The sequence below is a fragment of the Dermacentor albipictus genome, chromosome 5 (genome assembly GCF_038994185.2).
Source record: "Dermacentor albipictus isolate Rhodes 1998 colony chromosome 5, USDA_Dalb.pri_finalv2, whole genome shotgun sequence".
Classification (NCBI taxonomy): Eukaryota; Metazoa; Arthropoda; class Arachnida; order Ixodida; family Ixodidae; genus Dermacentor; species Dermacentor albipictus.
Window position 1 is genome coordinate 148,416,309 of NC_091825.1, and position 15,915 is coordinate 148,432,223.

Genomic DNA, 15,915 nt, shown 5'->3' on the forward strand with positions numbered 1-15,915 from the left:
AGAAAATCCAATTAATATACCAGTGCTTGTGATGAGGCCCATGTCGATTTTGGCAGCGCTGTAGGTCTCCTTCGTCGCCGATGGCGTGAGCTCCGTCTTGTAGTGGTTGATATCGTTGGGAACGGCCCGGTAGTTTTCGCTGAAACCTGAAGAACAATAACGCACCTTGAAGATTGCGCGTGTGAAAATACCGACACCTCACATTCGCTCAGATTCAGCAGAAGCGCGCCTTCTATATCCTCTAGCGAAAAATAAAACCACACGGTAACGGAACACGCACGACTACGCACGATAAATGTTTTTAATTCATTAATATATGATCGATGTAGTAGGCGAAACTTACTGCTTGCTCCATAGTAATTGCAGAGAGAAAGTACACACTCAACAGATATTTCCACAACATTTCGCTTGTGTACTCACACACGCACAGATGTACAACTCTTTCACAGGTTCACGTAACAGCAACATCATCTGTAGGAGCTAACGCACAGGCGAGTGGTCGTGGACGCGTTGCAACGTCTTAAATGTAGAAAAAGAGCTGTGCTCGAGAGAAACATAAAGGAAGCGAAGATGATAACAATAGATGTAAAAGTAGGAGGAATAAGAAATGGCCAGTATAAATACCGGCTACATACACTGTGTTGGGTTAGGGAAATAAATAGAATGGGAACGGTATGGAATGAGAACAGTTGCTGTATAACAGGACTCTTACAGTGTATGCATCCGACTCCCGTTAATTCGACTCTTGCCTGCACGCAAAATGTGGTCGAATGATCCAAAAGGTCGAATTTAGAAACGGCGGCCAAATGCAAATGAAAAAGTAATAATTATAATAAATAATAATTGCCCGAAGCTGTTTGTGATGTCTTTCTGCTTTTGCTCTTGAAGCGCGACTCAACCTGCACGCGGCAACAAGCGCCCACATGTTTAGACGCTGCCTTTGCGTGGAACTGAAAGGAAAAGTAAAGTTCTGAGTGTTCTGAAAATAAAAGTAAAGCAGAAGAAAATTAAAACAGCTTCACGCCTCGGGAAGCAGTAGCGCTATGTGCTGAATTTCTTGCGTTTTCTTGCCTTAGTAACCACCGCGGGCACACAAGGGAATGCCGGCGGGGGTCGATTTGAGCGAAACGGCATGCTTTCCCTTTCAAACTAAAATAATTTTCCCTCAATGCCAATGTATGGTGCGTTCCCAGTACGTTCGAATTAAGCGAGAAGTCGAACTAGCCAAGGTCGAATTACCGAGAGTCGACTGTAATATTGTTTTCCTTCGGGAACTTCGAGCGCGCCGTATTTACTCGTCGCTTTCATCACGCAGGCCTCCTTCTTTCATTTTAGATCATAATTCTACGTACGATGCAACCAAAGTCGATAGGTACAGGGCTATCTCGGGGCACCCTTTAGCAAACAGAAAGCAAAGGTGAGTTTTATGCGACTACACGTACGCGCATTGTAGGCCGCGTTACCGTCTTCGAACTCGTTTTAAGTAGTAATAACTCAGCATAGGCAGCTTAGGATGTGATATATGGAGCCTCACAACTATACCGCGCAAGAGCCGTCTCCTTTCTTTTGCATCTGCGCGTTATCGTTCTGCGAAGCTCAAGGAGCCCTCCCCGTCTCCGAGCGTGACATCACCAGCCTCGGAGCGGCAGCACAGGTTAAGATAGTTGCGAACGGACGAATGAACCCTATTGTAACGATCCGTATGTCATTCCAACAATGCCGTGTGTGTCCGTATAGCTCTTGGTTTCTTACGGAATCTATAAAGATTCCGTATGAATTCCGTAAACGGTCCATAAGAGATATACGGAATTGCTGGAATGCATACGGAACGTTTCAACAGCGAACTGACACATTCAGCCAATTTCCACGCTCATAACTGCTGCGTATCGCAAATGTAGGAAGACGTGCACAAGCGTAGAAAAGAGCTCCACGTCCGACGTAGTGGAAGAACGCGCGTATTTTGACTCGCAATACGCTCGTGATTTAAGCGGACACTCACTGGATACCCCAAGGTTTCCGACAGCGAGCAGGTCCTCGAGGTCGGTGGGTCCCGTGACGGAGATGGTGACTCGGTCCGAGCGCATCCTGAGGTACATGTCGACGGTGTAGATGCCTGCGCTGTCCAGCGCGATCTCGTTCGGCCCACTCACATCGACCTCCAGGTTCTTCTCGTCCTCGTTCTGCCATGAGCCACCATTGAGCCATTAGTATTCATTTTGTGTGTGTTTAAAACAGATAAAAATGAAGTAGCCCAAGAGGCATTCTCTGTGTCAGCTTTTCCAGAGCAATTTATTTATGACAAAACAGAGATGAACAGAATACAAATGCCCGCTGAAAAACTGTATGTAGTCTAAATCAATCCAGCGTTTTCTACTTCAGCGCCATGGGTTGTACCAGTGCAGCTTGGGATGCAGACGTAAGGAATTGCTTATTGTGAAAGATGGGGAATTTACAAAATGAAAAGTGCTTCATAGCATCACAAAAGGTGCACTCACCGCTTTGGGCGGGTTAACGGTGACTTCTGTTTGGCCGACCCAGACGTACGTCTCGAAGTCGAACTCGGCGCCGACGGTGACGTAGTGAGTCTTAGACGTCATTCGTGTTCGCACGGCGGTCACTGAGAAGCGGACGAGGATGTTCCTGCTGGTGTCCGGATTGACGATGTTGCCGAATTCTACCACCACCCGGTCGTACTGGGAAGTGATGACGTTCGCCATTAATCGAGCAGCCGTTGGAAAATGCTTCGGCCAAGCAAATGATAAAAGCGAAAGTCTAAGATTATCACAGGTATGACGTCCCGCTTAAGTGTGCCCCGCAGTGAGGGACATTTGCTGTTATGTAAACTTTCTCGTGTGTGTGGAGAAAGGGGATTTATTGGAACGCCTAGGTACTTTTCAGCCCATTTTGGGTGCAAATATTTGGCGAGACTTTCTGTAAACGCACGTGACTTGATTTCTGCCCGGATTCGATTCCGGACTTACAGCATGTTCTCAAAATTTGTTATTTTCGCGACTGAATATTCAGATCCATCGAGACAGTAGTGCACGCATTTCGGAGTGATCCACTGGAAGAGTTGGACTCGGGCTACCCACCGCAAGCAGTGCTTTAAGAAAGACCTGTTCTGTTTTAGAAATAATATGTGGGCTATACAGCAAGGAGGAACTTGCTATCTCCAATCGCTGACAGGCCGCAACACTCACCACGTTCCTCAGGGACTCACTGAGGATCATCTTGGGCTCGGGCTCCCCGACGCTGAAGGTCATCTCGGGCGGCAGGTCCGTCTTCACGTCGAAGATGGCCAGCGGCGGCACGTAGTTCTCCGCGATCACGTCCTTGGTGAAGATGTCGACGAGGAGGTCCAGCCTCTCGGTGGGCGGCACCGTGATCTGCAGCTCGTACTCGAGCACGCGGCCCAGCTCCATGGAGGCCGGGTCGCCGCTCACGATGTTCAGCTTGAAGTCGGTCCGGTAATTCTCCGAGTCCGTCGACGACGGCGGCGCCTGTGCGACCGTACGGCAGCCGTCACTCGTGGCGTGTATATAGTACACGTATGTGTTTTGGCTGTTATTTTGCACCACCTGACGTACCGCGCAATTTAATTGTCAAGTTCGCTTCACCACGTTAGAATTTTGACCGCGATATTGATTTACTTGTTTTATTTAATGATTTAATGAACACGGCAACTTTTGCGCTGTCTCTTCGATAACTGCTGATATTTAACGAGGAGTCTCAAATAACGTGACATGTTTTAAAATACGCTTTCCCGTGGCTAAATAGAGTGATGATTTAAAACAAAGCTAAGTGACGATTGAACAAATTAGAGTTTGACAGCTGCACACGATGTCATCACGGAAACAAACTCGTCGACTATTTACTACCCTCAGAAAGATGCCGTCACGCGGACGTATCCGCTTATTTAATATAAGCGGGAGTCGGGAACGGAACTGCCGTAATTCATTGGTGGTGAGCCCTCACCTGGCGTTTGGTGCGGTTGTGAAAATGGCGAGCCCTGTCAATGTCTCCAGTCAGCGCGTGGCTGTGTTCCTCGTGGTCCTCGGCTGTGTCCAGGTAGAAGGTCACCTGAGATGGGGAATCGGCGAAAGGTGATAAGCTTAGCACAAAAGGTTTTGTCATAAGGCATTTTAACTTTAGCTACCACTGAGCACCATGAGCAAGCTTGTTATCAGTTTAAATTCAGCCTACGTCAGCTATCTTCAAAGAGACATCGCCTGGTTTTAGCTTTACTGCACACCTTTAGCGCTATTCAGCAAAGCCAAGCAAACAAGCTTAATTTTGAATGGCGAATTCTCAGCAGTGGCTAAGCAGATTAAGAGGGCAGCTACAATCAGATAATCATTACCACAATCTCTCGGCTCCGAGGCCACGTTTAGATGCAGGAACACACACAAAAAAGAAAGAAAAGCAATCTTTATTGTATTTACATTTCGAAGACGCAAAGTACGATTCTGTCTTAACGGGTACATCTAGTTAGCAACCCATCTATCGATTACAACATGAGGCATAGCATAAATGCCTGCAGACTATATATTGTTAAAACATAGATATATGCCTGACGCATCACTGTAACTACATCTTTATCCGATCATTTTGAAGAAATATTGTTGCTGTGTTGGTTTCATTGTCATTTAGGCGTTCCCGTTAAGGTTGATCCAAATTGTACGTTAAAAAGCCCCTATCGTGGCATTATTTACGACATAAACCACCGTCGATCCCGTAATCTGGACGCCAGCATTGTTATAGGCCGTTTGCAATTATTGCCACCTTAGTACTGATGCCTGGTCTGTCACTGTAGCTAAAGCTGGCAAACTATCAATAATACTTTTACAAAGATTAGTCGAACTAGGTTACTTCTGCACCTTTCGCTAGAGAATGGATGCCTCTGAAGCCACGTGCACGGACAACTTTCCTCTAAACCGGCACAAACAGTGTTTTGAAAGATGAACGACAAGTGATCGCTCTGCAACCGGAAATGCACGACTGTTGCGTCGTTACCTATGCGCAGATAAACTGTATGTTGGTGGCATCAATGCTTGCCGCCTGGACGGTGTCTTTATGATAACTTAACCTACTGGGGGGAAGCGGCAGACAGCTGGTTACTGAAGCGTTGCTTCTAGGCTTTTACGATGAGCCAACTCTGAAACGGCAGTTTATTCAACCTTCACTTGAGTGCAATCGTTTCAACCTTCAGGTAGTTTTTTTTATTTTAGGCACGTGAACGTTCCTACCTTGAAAGCGTTCGGCTGTAAATATCAACTAGTTTTTACTGCTCCCTTGCTTGTCATTAATATCCCCTTGAAGCATGCCCAGTGCATCGGTGCAACTCCTCGGTCTCTTGTATATGACACACAACGCATGGTTAATACACGATATGATGATTCCACAATGCTTTTATAAAACTGTCCACATTAATTGTAACGAGTTTATAAACACTCTCTGTTTTGCTCTCTAAGCACCATCTGCAATGTGCACGCCACTCTAATAAGTTCTTGTTCTTATATTCTTTAAACACTAGCAATGACAGCGAGACTTCGGTGCAAACCTGCATGGTCGTGTCCGGGTCGGTGTCGTTCTCGAAGCTGCCCGGCGACCAGGCGCCAAAGGTGACAGGGAACGGGACGCCCTCGACCAGGTGGTGCGGGTCTTCGAGAGTCACGTGGCCGGTGACGTTGTCCACTGAGAAGAGCTGGTACCGGTTGCCAGCCACCATGCCGTAGCTGTTTACCGCGCAGGCGCACGGCTCGCGGCCCTCGCACGTGTCCTCGAGGTCGCGGTCCTTGGCCACGGCGCGGAACACGGGCCGGGCGACATCGGGCTCCGAGATGCCGACCACCTCGGACCGGGTCGGAAACGACGGCGGGTACAGGTCCACTGGGCGCCGTTTCGCGCGGTGAAGGCACGCGTCATGCGTGGTATATGTGGTCTATATTTCGACATTAATGGTTCCTGAGTGCAGTTAGAGCGAGGGAGTGCTACTCTGAACGTTTACAAACACCGCTAACCGCGAAATTCGCCATCTTGTCAGCTCTGATTGGCTCACAGGGCTGCTACGGCCTCTCTGATTGGCTAAAAATTCCAACACGGCGGAATGTACAGTGCAGCCAGGGTGCAGTTGATATTCTAGCTGAATTTAAGAAGTATAGTGACGTTTGACAGGTCACGTCATGAGCAGAACTTATAACCGGTGGTCTTCCAGAGCAACAAAATGGCTTGCGAAAGGAATACGTATCTGCATGAATCGGGTTTGCATGCTTGCATGTAACTGCATCCCTCCCCCCCTCCCCCCCCCCCCCCCCATAAGAAAGAAGATATGCAGTCGAGGATTGCAGAGGAATAAGTGGGGTTATGAGATCAGGAGCTTTGCAGGCATAAGGAGGAGTTGAGCTGTCAGCGTCATGGATATATTAAACATGAACGTTTGAGCGCAGTGGGGTCGTGCGGGGACCCAAGGGGCCTGGGAGATTGCAAATTTCTTGTCAAAATAAAGTTTTTTTTCCTCCTCCTCCTCCTTGGCTGATGCAAACTGTGGTTATTGGAGACCTCTGGGAGAGGCTTTTGTCCGGCAGCGGGCACAAAAAAGGCTGCTAACGATGATTAGCGTATTTGAGCAAACCGCCAGTCAGTCACTAGTATGGTGCCCACATGATCGTAAACATCAACTCTTGTTGTATATTGCAACCTGCATATTTTAAACTCCGTATTAAATTAATGCTTTTCCTTATAACACGGAACACCACAGGTAAAAGGAAATTTGTCATATGACAGCACTGTACATCACACACTCGACACAAAATCCCCTCATAAAGAAACACGCTTGAATGATACGCAGGAAGGAAAAAAAAAATATTAAGCATCCATGTTACCGTCACAGACTATCACAGGCAGAGAAAATACCGAACAAAATGCGCCTCACCAAACTCGTCGCAAGAGTCACCTTCCCAGCATGGCTTACAGATACAGCGGCCAAGTCCATCACAAGCTCCGTTGATGCACGGTATCGTTCTGGAAAAGAAGGTTACAGTTTTGCGCTTGCCACGCCAACGTAATCAACTCAAGTCTTAGTCATTATATATATAGTTTCTCCGCTCGTTTAGTCCGAAATGACAATGTCAATGCGCACACAGGCGAATCAACGTGGAATCGTATAACGAACAGTTAAAAACAGTTGGAAAGCTTAAATCTCTTTAAGCAAGCTTCTGTCGATACTCAGGTTGCAAGCGGGTGCTTAGGCGCATATCAGCGTACCTTGATACCGACATCGGTGCACATCATGCCCTCACGGTAACGCAAGTGAACATTGAACGCTGGTGTTAAAGTATCTCATGAGTCTGGTCTAATCTGCTTTCTTGTTATTGTAGGAAAAGGCTTAGGGTAAATCAAGCTTGCTTTTCAGGTATGTGCTGTCGTGTTCGAATGACTTAGCCTCTACTTTAACAGCAATAACGGGTCTGCGACCATGACGTGAAAAGACCAGTTGAGCACTATCAACTAATGTTGAAAACATATGCACTGGTAGACAGACGTTGGTCTTCCTATACTTGAACTTCAGGCTCGTTTCTTTAGAACTGAATGTGGCCGAAACAGTTACTGAGGTATACCTCGACAGCTTAAGATGGCCGGAAAATCGACCATAGAGAAAAAGGAAAAAAAAGGGAGAGAAAATAAAGAAAGAAAAAGGCAGAAGAAGCACATGAAGCTGTATAATCTGGAAGTTCCGTTTGGTAGCTCTTGTGGCGCGTCGTAGAATGTTGTGATGGGAGTTTCGCGTGCCTGGTCGTACACGCGATGGCACACTTTGCGTGCTTGACCTGGGAGAGGAGCAAATTGTGACGACGTGGACAAGACTCCCGAAACGCAACATCATGCTCTTGTTGGTTCGCGCTGAGCAGTTCCTTAAGCGTGCTAATACCGTTTGAGCGTGCCGATGCTTGCATAGACACACACACACACACAAAGAGAGAGAGAGAGAAAGAAAGAAAGAAAGAAAGAAAGAAAGAAAGAAAGAAAGAAAGAAAGAAAGAAAGAAAGAAAGAAAGAAAGAAAGAAAGAAAGAAAGAAAATTATCGTTTGTATTTTGGTGCGACTTACACTTTGCAGTCGCCATCTAAGCAGCTTTCCACAGTTCTTGTGCAACTGCTTCCGTCTGCTGCCCCTGTAGCAATAGAACAAGCTGTGAGCTTGGTCTGAACAAATGAAATCAATGAATTTCTTAATCAGGGAGCCAATGTTCATATTTTTTAGACCGGAAATAGAGATAGTGAGAGAGCGAAGTACAAGAATACTCACTCCAGGACAACAACAACAACAACAACAACAACAACAACAACAACAACAACAACAACAACAACAACAACAACAACAACAACAACAACAACAACAACAACAACAACAACAACAACAACAACAACAACAACAACAACAACAACAACAACAACAACAACAACGACGACGACGACGACGACGACGACGACGACGACGAACAATAAGATTAAGGGGTTAAGAGAAAAGGTTATGTAGATGCAACGCACCTATATGTGAAGCGAAATTTTCGTAAAGCGGTTAATCAAATTCTATAAAGTTGCCCATTTCAGTCCCTGCTTCAATGGTGTAAAAGGAGACTGGTGCGCGCGCATGTGCTATGCAATGTGACACAAGCGGCGATCATTTCGAATAGCTAATTGGCGTTGGCACAGTAGAAGCATAGCTGCCATTGCCGCCTACAATAGGGGTAAAAAAGTGCGATTGTAATGAAGCACACTGGACAGAAGCAATCTTGACGATGAAGGTAAAAAAAAACAATGAAACAGATGGGTAGCAAGGAAGATATCTATCAATGTTTTCGCGAGCATCCATTTGCAATGTACTCCTAGTATCCAAGAATTGGTGCGGAATGAACGTATTGTGCGCATCGCCTTCCAGCATTTATATGACGCACAGGGTCCTTGAAGCATTAATTTGGGCATCGAGCTGTGAGCGAACTAGCAGAACGAACTTGTTCCACTCCGTCAAACGCGGTGGACTTGGACTCGTTCACTAGTTTTGCGGCTAGATGTTTCGCGTTTTATTTTTGTTCGAGACCGAAAGATATCGAATGCGACTGTTCAGATTACTTCCAGAATGTATTGCAAAGTCCAGTGAAGACATGTTCGGTGCTCGGAGAGGATGCATGCACGAACTAGTGCACTCTGTCGATATGTTGGCTGTCAGATTTTCTATGACATACTTCGCACACCGTTTATAATAAATATGCAGAGATATATTACTGACACACTCATTCCAGAACCTCTATATCAATTGACAGAGCGTGGAGGACAAAGACAAAATGTTTTAAAGAGAGTTAACAAATGTCTCCGGTTAAGCCACACGTAAAAAAATCCTTCAACTTGCACACGAACACGCTACCAGCGACAATATGGCTTGTGCGAAAAAGCTCTGTTCGTACCCTGGACGACAAACTGTGTACTCTGCAAGAAGCCTGATACATTTAACACTGTATCTAACGAAACCCGATTTTACGAAGTTCCCGATCTCCGAAGTTCCCGATCCCCGGCAGGTACCCATAGTGTTCAATGTTGTCATCAACCCGAATTAACGAAACTAACTTGGCCCAACTCGATTTAATGAAGTTGTTTCCCTAAATAAAAGTTTAAAACGCGGTTATTTGTTTTTAACTTTGACACAGACGGGTCTTTCTTCGAGCGTGCGCTCTAAAGCTAAGGCGTTAAAACATCTAGGCGCCCTAGTCGAGGCCCTAGCTTTATTTTGTCGAGGCTGCGCGCTGCGCCCATGCACGGAACTGCGGACTAAGCACCGCCTTGGTAGGGGAGGCGGTGGTTGCTTTCGTTATTTCATGGTTTATGCGAGAGGTGGCTGGATTAGCGGCAAATACGGTGCCGCGGTAGCTTTTGCGTGTCGCTACGTTACAATTTTAGGTTTCGAAGGACCGAAAAATTTCTTTCTCAATTTTACAAACTTCCCGATTTAACGAAATAATTCTAGCGTGGTCATCACTTCGTTAAATCGAGTTTCAACTGCACCATTGAGCTTGTTTTCCTGGAATGCTGGGACCCAGCTTTTCACTGGGGCATTCTACAGAGGTTCTGAGAACTGGCTAACCTCCTTATCTTTCAGTCTATTCCTGTTTCCACAGAGGACTATTAAAACAGAGATACCACTACCACTCGATCAGATAGGCATCAGGTTTCTATATAGTTGATGCCGCGGAAATGCCTTATGACGAAGTTATGCTCCTTGGCCTCCACAGCTTGTGAAAAGCGTGCACGCAGGCTAGACACGCTGATGTCAATAAGCGCTCAGTACGCGGAAATTTCATAGAAAGTGTTTGCCTGGACCACGTGATTTGACTAAAGTGCTTGATGACTTAGTTGTACTAAAAATTTTTAAAGCCGGTTCTATTCTGTTTTGTTTTCACAAAACCAGCAATAAAGAAAAAAAAATGCGATTTTGTCGTAATGGTTAGAACGTAGGGCTGCCGTACTGGCGGACCGAGGCTCTCAACATCGAGCACGTAACTCATTTCTTTATTTTTTATTTTTATATGTAAGCTATGCGACATGAAAGGAACATCCAGGAAAGTGCGTGGGGGGGGGGGGCGTCACAGAAACTTTCGCTTTAAAATAACAGGATCAGTAAGAAAAAAAAATTGTGGGATACGAGTGGTACGTTCTCACAGGCCCATCCAAATGAATCAATCAATAAACCGATCAACGAATAAATGCATTAATCAAAACTGCTTTACCTAAATGCATTAAGATTGAAGGGCGAAACATCCGACCTTTTTGTAATGTTGTTTGCCATTAAGCCCGCAATGAGGCAGACAGCCCACATAACCAATGAAGTATAAAAGTAAGAACACTGCATTAGCAAAAGACTGTAGTGCAGTACAGAGAGGAGAGTCAGGGAGTTTAAATAGACTTTGTCTAGTTTGAGTTTGCTACATTGCACTTGGAGAGCGTGACGGGGGAGTGAAAGAGAGATAGACACTACGGGAGTTCAGATAAATAACGCGTACTTGACAAGATGCATCGTGTCTACAGCCATGCACTTTTGAAAGTCCGTCACCCTCAGGTATGCTGTACATGAGCACGTGAAGATTTCTTGGGCTGGTGAGCCGTGCAGCCAGGAGCCCAAGAACATTGCTTCAGTAAAAGATGATCGCGCAATGCTCAATACGGTCAGAATTATTTCTGAGTTTCAGTTAGGTGTAGCACTGTTCTGAATTCAACACCCAGAAAATACAAGCGGTCGTTCCCCTGTAATCCGCCACCAAGAGAATTGCTTAACAGACTGGAGTTTTATTTTGACAAAATGATTGCATTCTGTTCTTCAGATTTCTTGCTCCAGACACAAGTCTGACAACAAGACGAGACAGCGAAGAAAGGAATGGAAGGGAGGTCAACCAACCACGTATATGGTTTGCTCCCTGCGCTGGGCGAAGGAGATGAATGGAGGGGAAGAAAAATAGAAGGGTTAGAAGTGCAGTAACTGTGCGTGTACCTGAAGGCGTGCCAACTAGTCTATTAACTCCACTGTAGACCTGACGAGCGGAGAAACTACAGCGATGCTCGGGAATTTGCTTATGCGTCAGCGATGCACGTGGCCACAGTCCAGACGTATTTGAAAACGGTCTCGCGTTAAGTTGGTTAACGCTATGTGGAGAGCGAGGTACTATACTTAGCAGCGGGCACGAAGGTACGGGAAGAGCTCAATATAGTCTCTTCCCTTTTCGCATCAGCGAGATTCGCGTATAGGTGTTCCACAAATGTGCTTATGCCATTCATTGCTATATCAATCTTACGGGCTGCAGTAAACAAGTCGTTACTCGTCTTGCTTCAACTGCTGCCCCCCCAACCCCCCCTTTTCTCTTGTTTGTGCTTGAATGATTGTCGGCGTTTGATGACCATTATGACGATGATGATTTATTGGCATCCCCTTTGAAACGGGGCGGTTACAAATATTCATCTATCCTGCTTGAGCTAATCGGGTATGCTATACATGCTTTTCAATCTAGCATTTTGTCCACATCTCCGTACTTTTTTTTCTATTTACAAAATCTATATGAAACTTGTACCATTACCTGTTCCTGTAACGGATCAGGCCCTATCAATTTCTTTCGGCCAATCCGCTGCTATCATTCTCTTTCCCTTCAAGGTCGAATCTCGGCGGCCGTTAGAGAAACTACCGCTGCGATGCATGGTACGACCAGTAAAACACGTTGTAGGGCTAGTTGGTGCATTGCATTACGAAAAACCATCCAACACACTGACACAGGAAACATACAAAAAGACAGCAAAAAGGCTCTTTCCTGTCTTCTTGTATGTTTTCTATGTGCGTTTTTCGGTGTGCTGGTTTTTCTTAATGCATGGTACGAGCTATGCAGCGCGCATCCCGAAGCGTCCAGTTGGGCTGAACTAGACTAGCTGCAGGAACTGAGATTTGGACTATGGGTCTAGATTGGTCTGCTTTTCAGTAGCCCGGTCTGCTAAGTGGACAGACCGCTTGAAAGGTATTTGAATAGCGTTGCCGTCGGAACCTCTGTCATTCTTTATCTGACGTTCCGCGCATACGTGACCTGGGTGAGGGAATTCTGGAACTCATTTGCGCGATTTTATTAAAGTATTTTAGTTGTGGAGCCACACCGTTTGTCCGTTCTCATATCTTGTGCTGTGCTTGAACCACAAATGAGGCTAATCTCGCCCGCAGATGTAGCAAACCTCGGTTGTTCTGCGCGATTTCGGGGTCGTTCTTGAGGGACACGGCTGAGTGAGGGAACCCTGGTCTCCACACTCTTTAATCTCTTTTCTCTTATTTTCGCATTCCCGAACGTTATATTTCTTTTCTTTTTTCCCGCTGTGGATGTACGTTTATTCATTGTCGAACGCGGATCGACTCCCGGCACGAACTGCGACAACTGCATCGAGCACATGGAAGCACAAACGGCGATTGGGCTACAGGAGGAAAGAAAGAAAGGGGGGGGGGGGCGCTGAATAAAGAGACTAATCTCCGAGATTGCGTCTCCGAGCCCCGGAGCCCCTGCGCGTGCGCAGCTGTGGCAAGCAGCGGCGGGGCTGCTTGGCAGTCGGCGCGTCGTGCGTGCCGACCGAAGCATGGCCGCGACGGTCCTCCGAGCATGACCGCCGGCACGACCGCGCTTGCGCTGCAAGGAACACACGCACGCAGAACGCGGGTTCCGACGCAGCTGCCGTCAAGGTCGCGCCGCCACCTGAAGGGCACCCGGCTGTGCCCGTGCATCGCGCTGCCTGGCTCCGGTGGATCGATTAAGCCTGCTCAGCGGAGGACTCGTTTAGCACTTCGAATAATAATAATAACAACAACAACAAAAAAAAACGTCGATCACTAAAAGTAAGCAGGCAAATGTCTAAATGATTTTGCGAATAGAGAACAAGAAAGAAGAAAGGCACATTAGAAAAGAAGTATGCAGACCAGGCGCACATTTTGGAAGCTGTGCGAAAGCAAGCTTTCGTGAAGCGGTCAATGAAATGCTGTAGAACTGTTCATCGTCTGCAAAACACTTTGCAGAATAACGATTAAGTGCACGCCTACACGGCAAGAGATGGAGACCCGCACCACAAGTACGGCTTATTACACTGCCTCCGGAATCGGCCAACTTTGCTATGACGCAGTCTCCGGCGTCGGCTCAGTTCTTAATTGCACTGTGTTCAATGTTTTACTATCGTAAAAAAGTAGTGACGCTTCCATTTTTACCGTTGCTGTTCTCTAGGAATTGTGATGTAAGCACGAGCGGCCGATAACACGCGACGTCGGACTTGTTGGCTGATCGTGACACTGAAGCGGCACTTGCAACAAGGATACAAAAATAAGGCGACGCGATTCGCCGACGTGTCGCCTTCTTGTTGGGTGAGTCGGTGCTTGCTAAACGCCGACTTGCGTAGAAGAAAATAAAACGCTGAAAACAATATTGAGTGCACGGAGTACTCTGGAGAACCTGGCTTTGTTGCATGATTTGTTTAACGCGTTAGCATTAGGAGTGTCAAAGGAGGAGAACGTGTGTGTGAAGTGTGGGTAGCCGGTCACGCGGTAGAGATGTTTGCGCGTATGTGTGCGTGTGTGTGTGTGTGTTTGTGTGTGTGTGTGTGTGTGTGTGTGTGAGAGAGAGAGAGAGAGAGGGAGAGAGAGAGAGGGGCAGGAGGTGTGTCGGCAGGAGGTGTATCGAGTGAGCTCCTCAAGAGAACTCTGCAATCTGGCGAACATGGTTTAACTCATGGATCCGGAAACTCAGAAAGGTGCGACGTAATGCTAGCGCATATTGCTCGCATTTACCGCTAAATCGTCCCTGAACTTTTTATATTTCTTTTGTTTGTCGTTTGTGTTTACAAGGTGCAGTTAGAAAGGTTAAGATCCTGGTGTGAACAATGAAAAGTGCGTGAGGCGACATGCGGAACGTTGAAAACACGATATTGACACGTGTACTTATCTTTATCGGGCGACCGCGTTTCGCCGCCTAACAAATGTTATCGCACAGCGCGGGACGCGCCTGCATGTATCCGAAGTTTCTGGAAAGTTATCGATGCTTCTATCAGCTGTCTGTTGTCCCCGAACCTTATGCTATCTGATTTCATCGCCTGACGCGAATGGTGAAGAACTTTGTGGAAGGCACGCGGGTCCCAACGATTAGTCTGGAACATTCGACGATTGATGTATAAAAGCCGACGCGCTTGACCCGTTGATCAAATTTTCGACGATCGCCGACCGTGTTCGCCGCTATCGTTGTGCTATAAATGTAGCCTGTCTTGTGGGCACAGGTTCGCCCAGTAAAAGTTAGTTTTGTCGTTCACAGTATTGCTACTGTGTTCTTCAACGTCACCACCACGTGACAATATATACGAGTGGCGCTTTCGTTAATTTTTTTCCGGAAGTAATCTGTGACCCCTGTACAAGAGCACGATTCTTGCACGCTATATTTAGGAATATCCAACGCGATCTGAAGCGTCTCACGTGCACGTTCCCAAAAGCCTTAAATATACAGCAGAGAGGAGAAGCAAGTTTTGGTTACTTCTCATAAAGGTCGACTGCCGTGGTATTTGCGTACGATCTTATGCAATGGTTGAGCCAAGCAGCGGTGGCACTAGTGATACACTGCCATAAATGCAATTCAAGTGGAATTCAAGCTACTATACCTTGTTAAATGAACAAACGGACCATTATCGGAAAGCGATGTTCCTTCGGCAGAAAAATGGGAAAGACAAGCCATCTATTATGCGTTTCTAATTTTAATTTATAAGCAACGTTAGTTTTTATTTATAATTTATAAATATACATTTATAAGCTCAACGTTACGGTTTATGCAAGAAATAAGGTTGTGCCAGAATGGGGGGGGGGGGAGGGGGATGAAGGGGAGGCGTGCCCATCACATTTAAGACTAGCTGTACTCATACCTGGTGAACGCTCTGATTTAGCCGTTACGTTCGTGTGGCTGTATTCCATTCGCGCTCGAGTACCAATCATGTAAAGCGACAACAAAAAGGATAGCTAAGTAAGTGGCATGTAATTTACATAAATGGCAGACAAATTAAGCGTAAAGGTAAATGCAAAAGCAAATTCTTTTAACTGATAGTGTGCTAACGCGGAGGTAATTATAGTTCATTCTTTAGCCAAAAGTGTGTTGTGATAGCTTTAACTTATGGCACCGTCTTTAATATTTTACTATTGTAAAAAGCAGTGACGCTTCCATTTTTGCCGTTGCTGTGTTGCCGTGCAGCTTTCTGTGACACGCAATGCACGGTGAAAAGCTAAAACGATCCTTTATTTTACTCGCCATAGCAAATATGGCTAGCTGGCTGAGTGAGGGATTAGGGGTTGGCCGAGACGGAAGCACTAAATAAAACAACTACTTAT

General features: G+C 46.3%; 1 protein-coding gene across 1 annotated transcript in view; it reads right to left on the reverse strand.

Moving 5' to 3' along the window:
* The window catches only part of LOC139060199 (uncharacterized), a 51,783-nt gene that overhangs the window by 23,305 nt on the left and 12,563 nt on the right, over positions 1 to 15,915 (reverse strand). Inside the window, exons 2-9 of the mRNA XM_070539163.1 lie at positions 8,107 to 8,170; positions 6,932 to 7,020; positions 5,561 to 5,889; positions 3,976 to 4,080; positions 3,201 to 3,500; positions 2,496 to 2,693; positions 2,000 to 2,180; positions 21 to 146 (exon numbers count right to left, since the gene is read on the reverse strand). Of these exons, the coding sequence (XP_070395264.1) occupies positions 21 to 146; positions 2,000 to 2,180; positions 2,496 to 2,693; positions 3,201 to 3,500; positions 3,976 to 4,080; positions 5,561 to 5,889; positions 6,932 to 7,020; positions 8,107 to 8,170 (1,392 nt within the window). The remainder of the gene's footprint in view (positions 1 to 20; positions 147 to 1,999; positions 2,181 to 2,495; positions 2,694 to 3,200; positions 3,501 to 3,975; positions 4,081 to 5,560; positions 5,890 to 6,931; positions 7,021 to 8,106; positions 8,171 to 15,915) is intronic.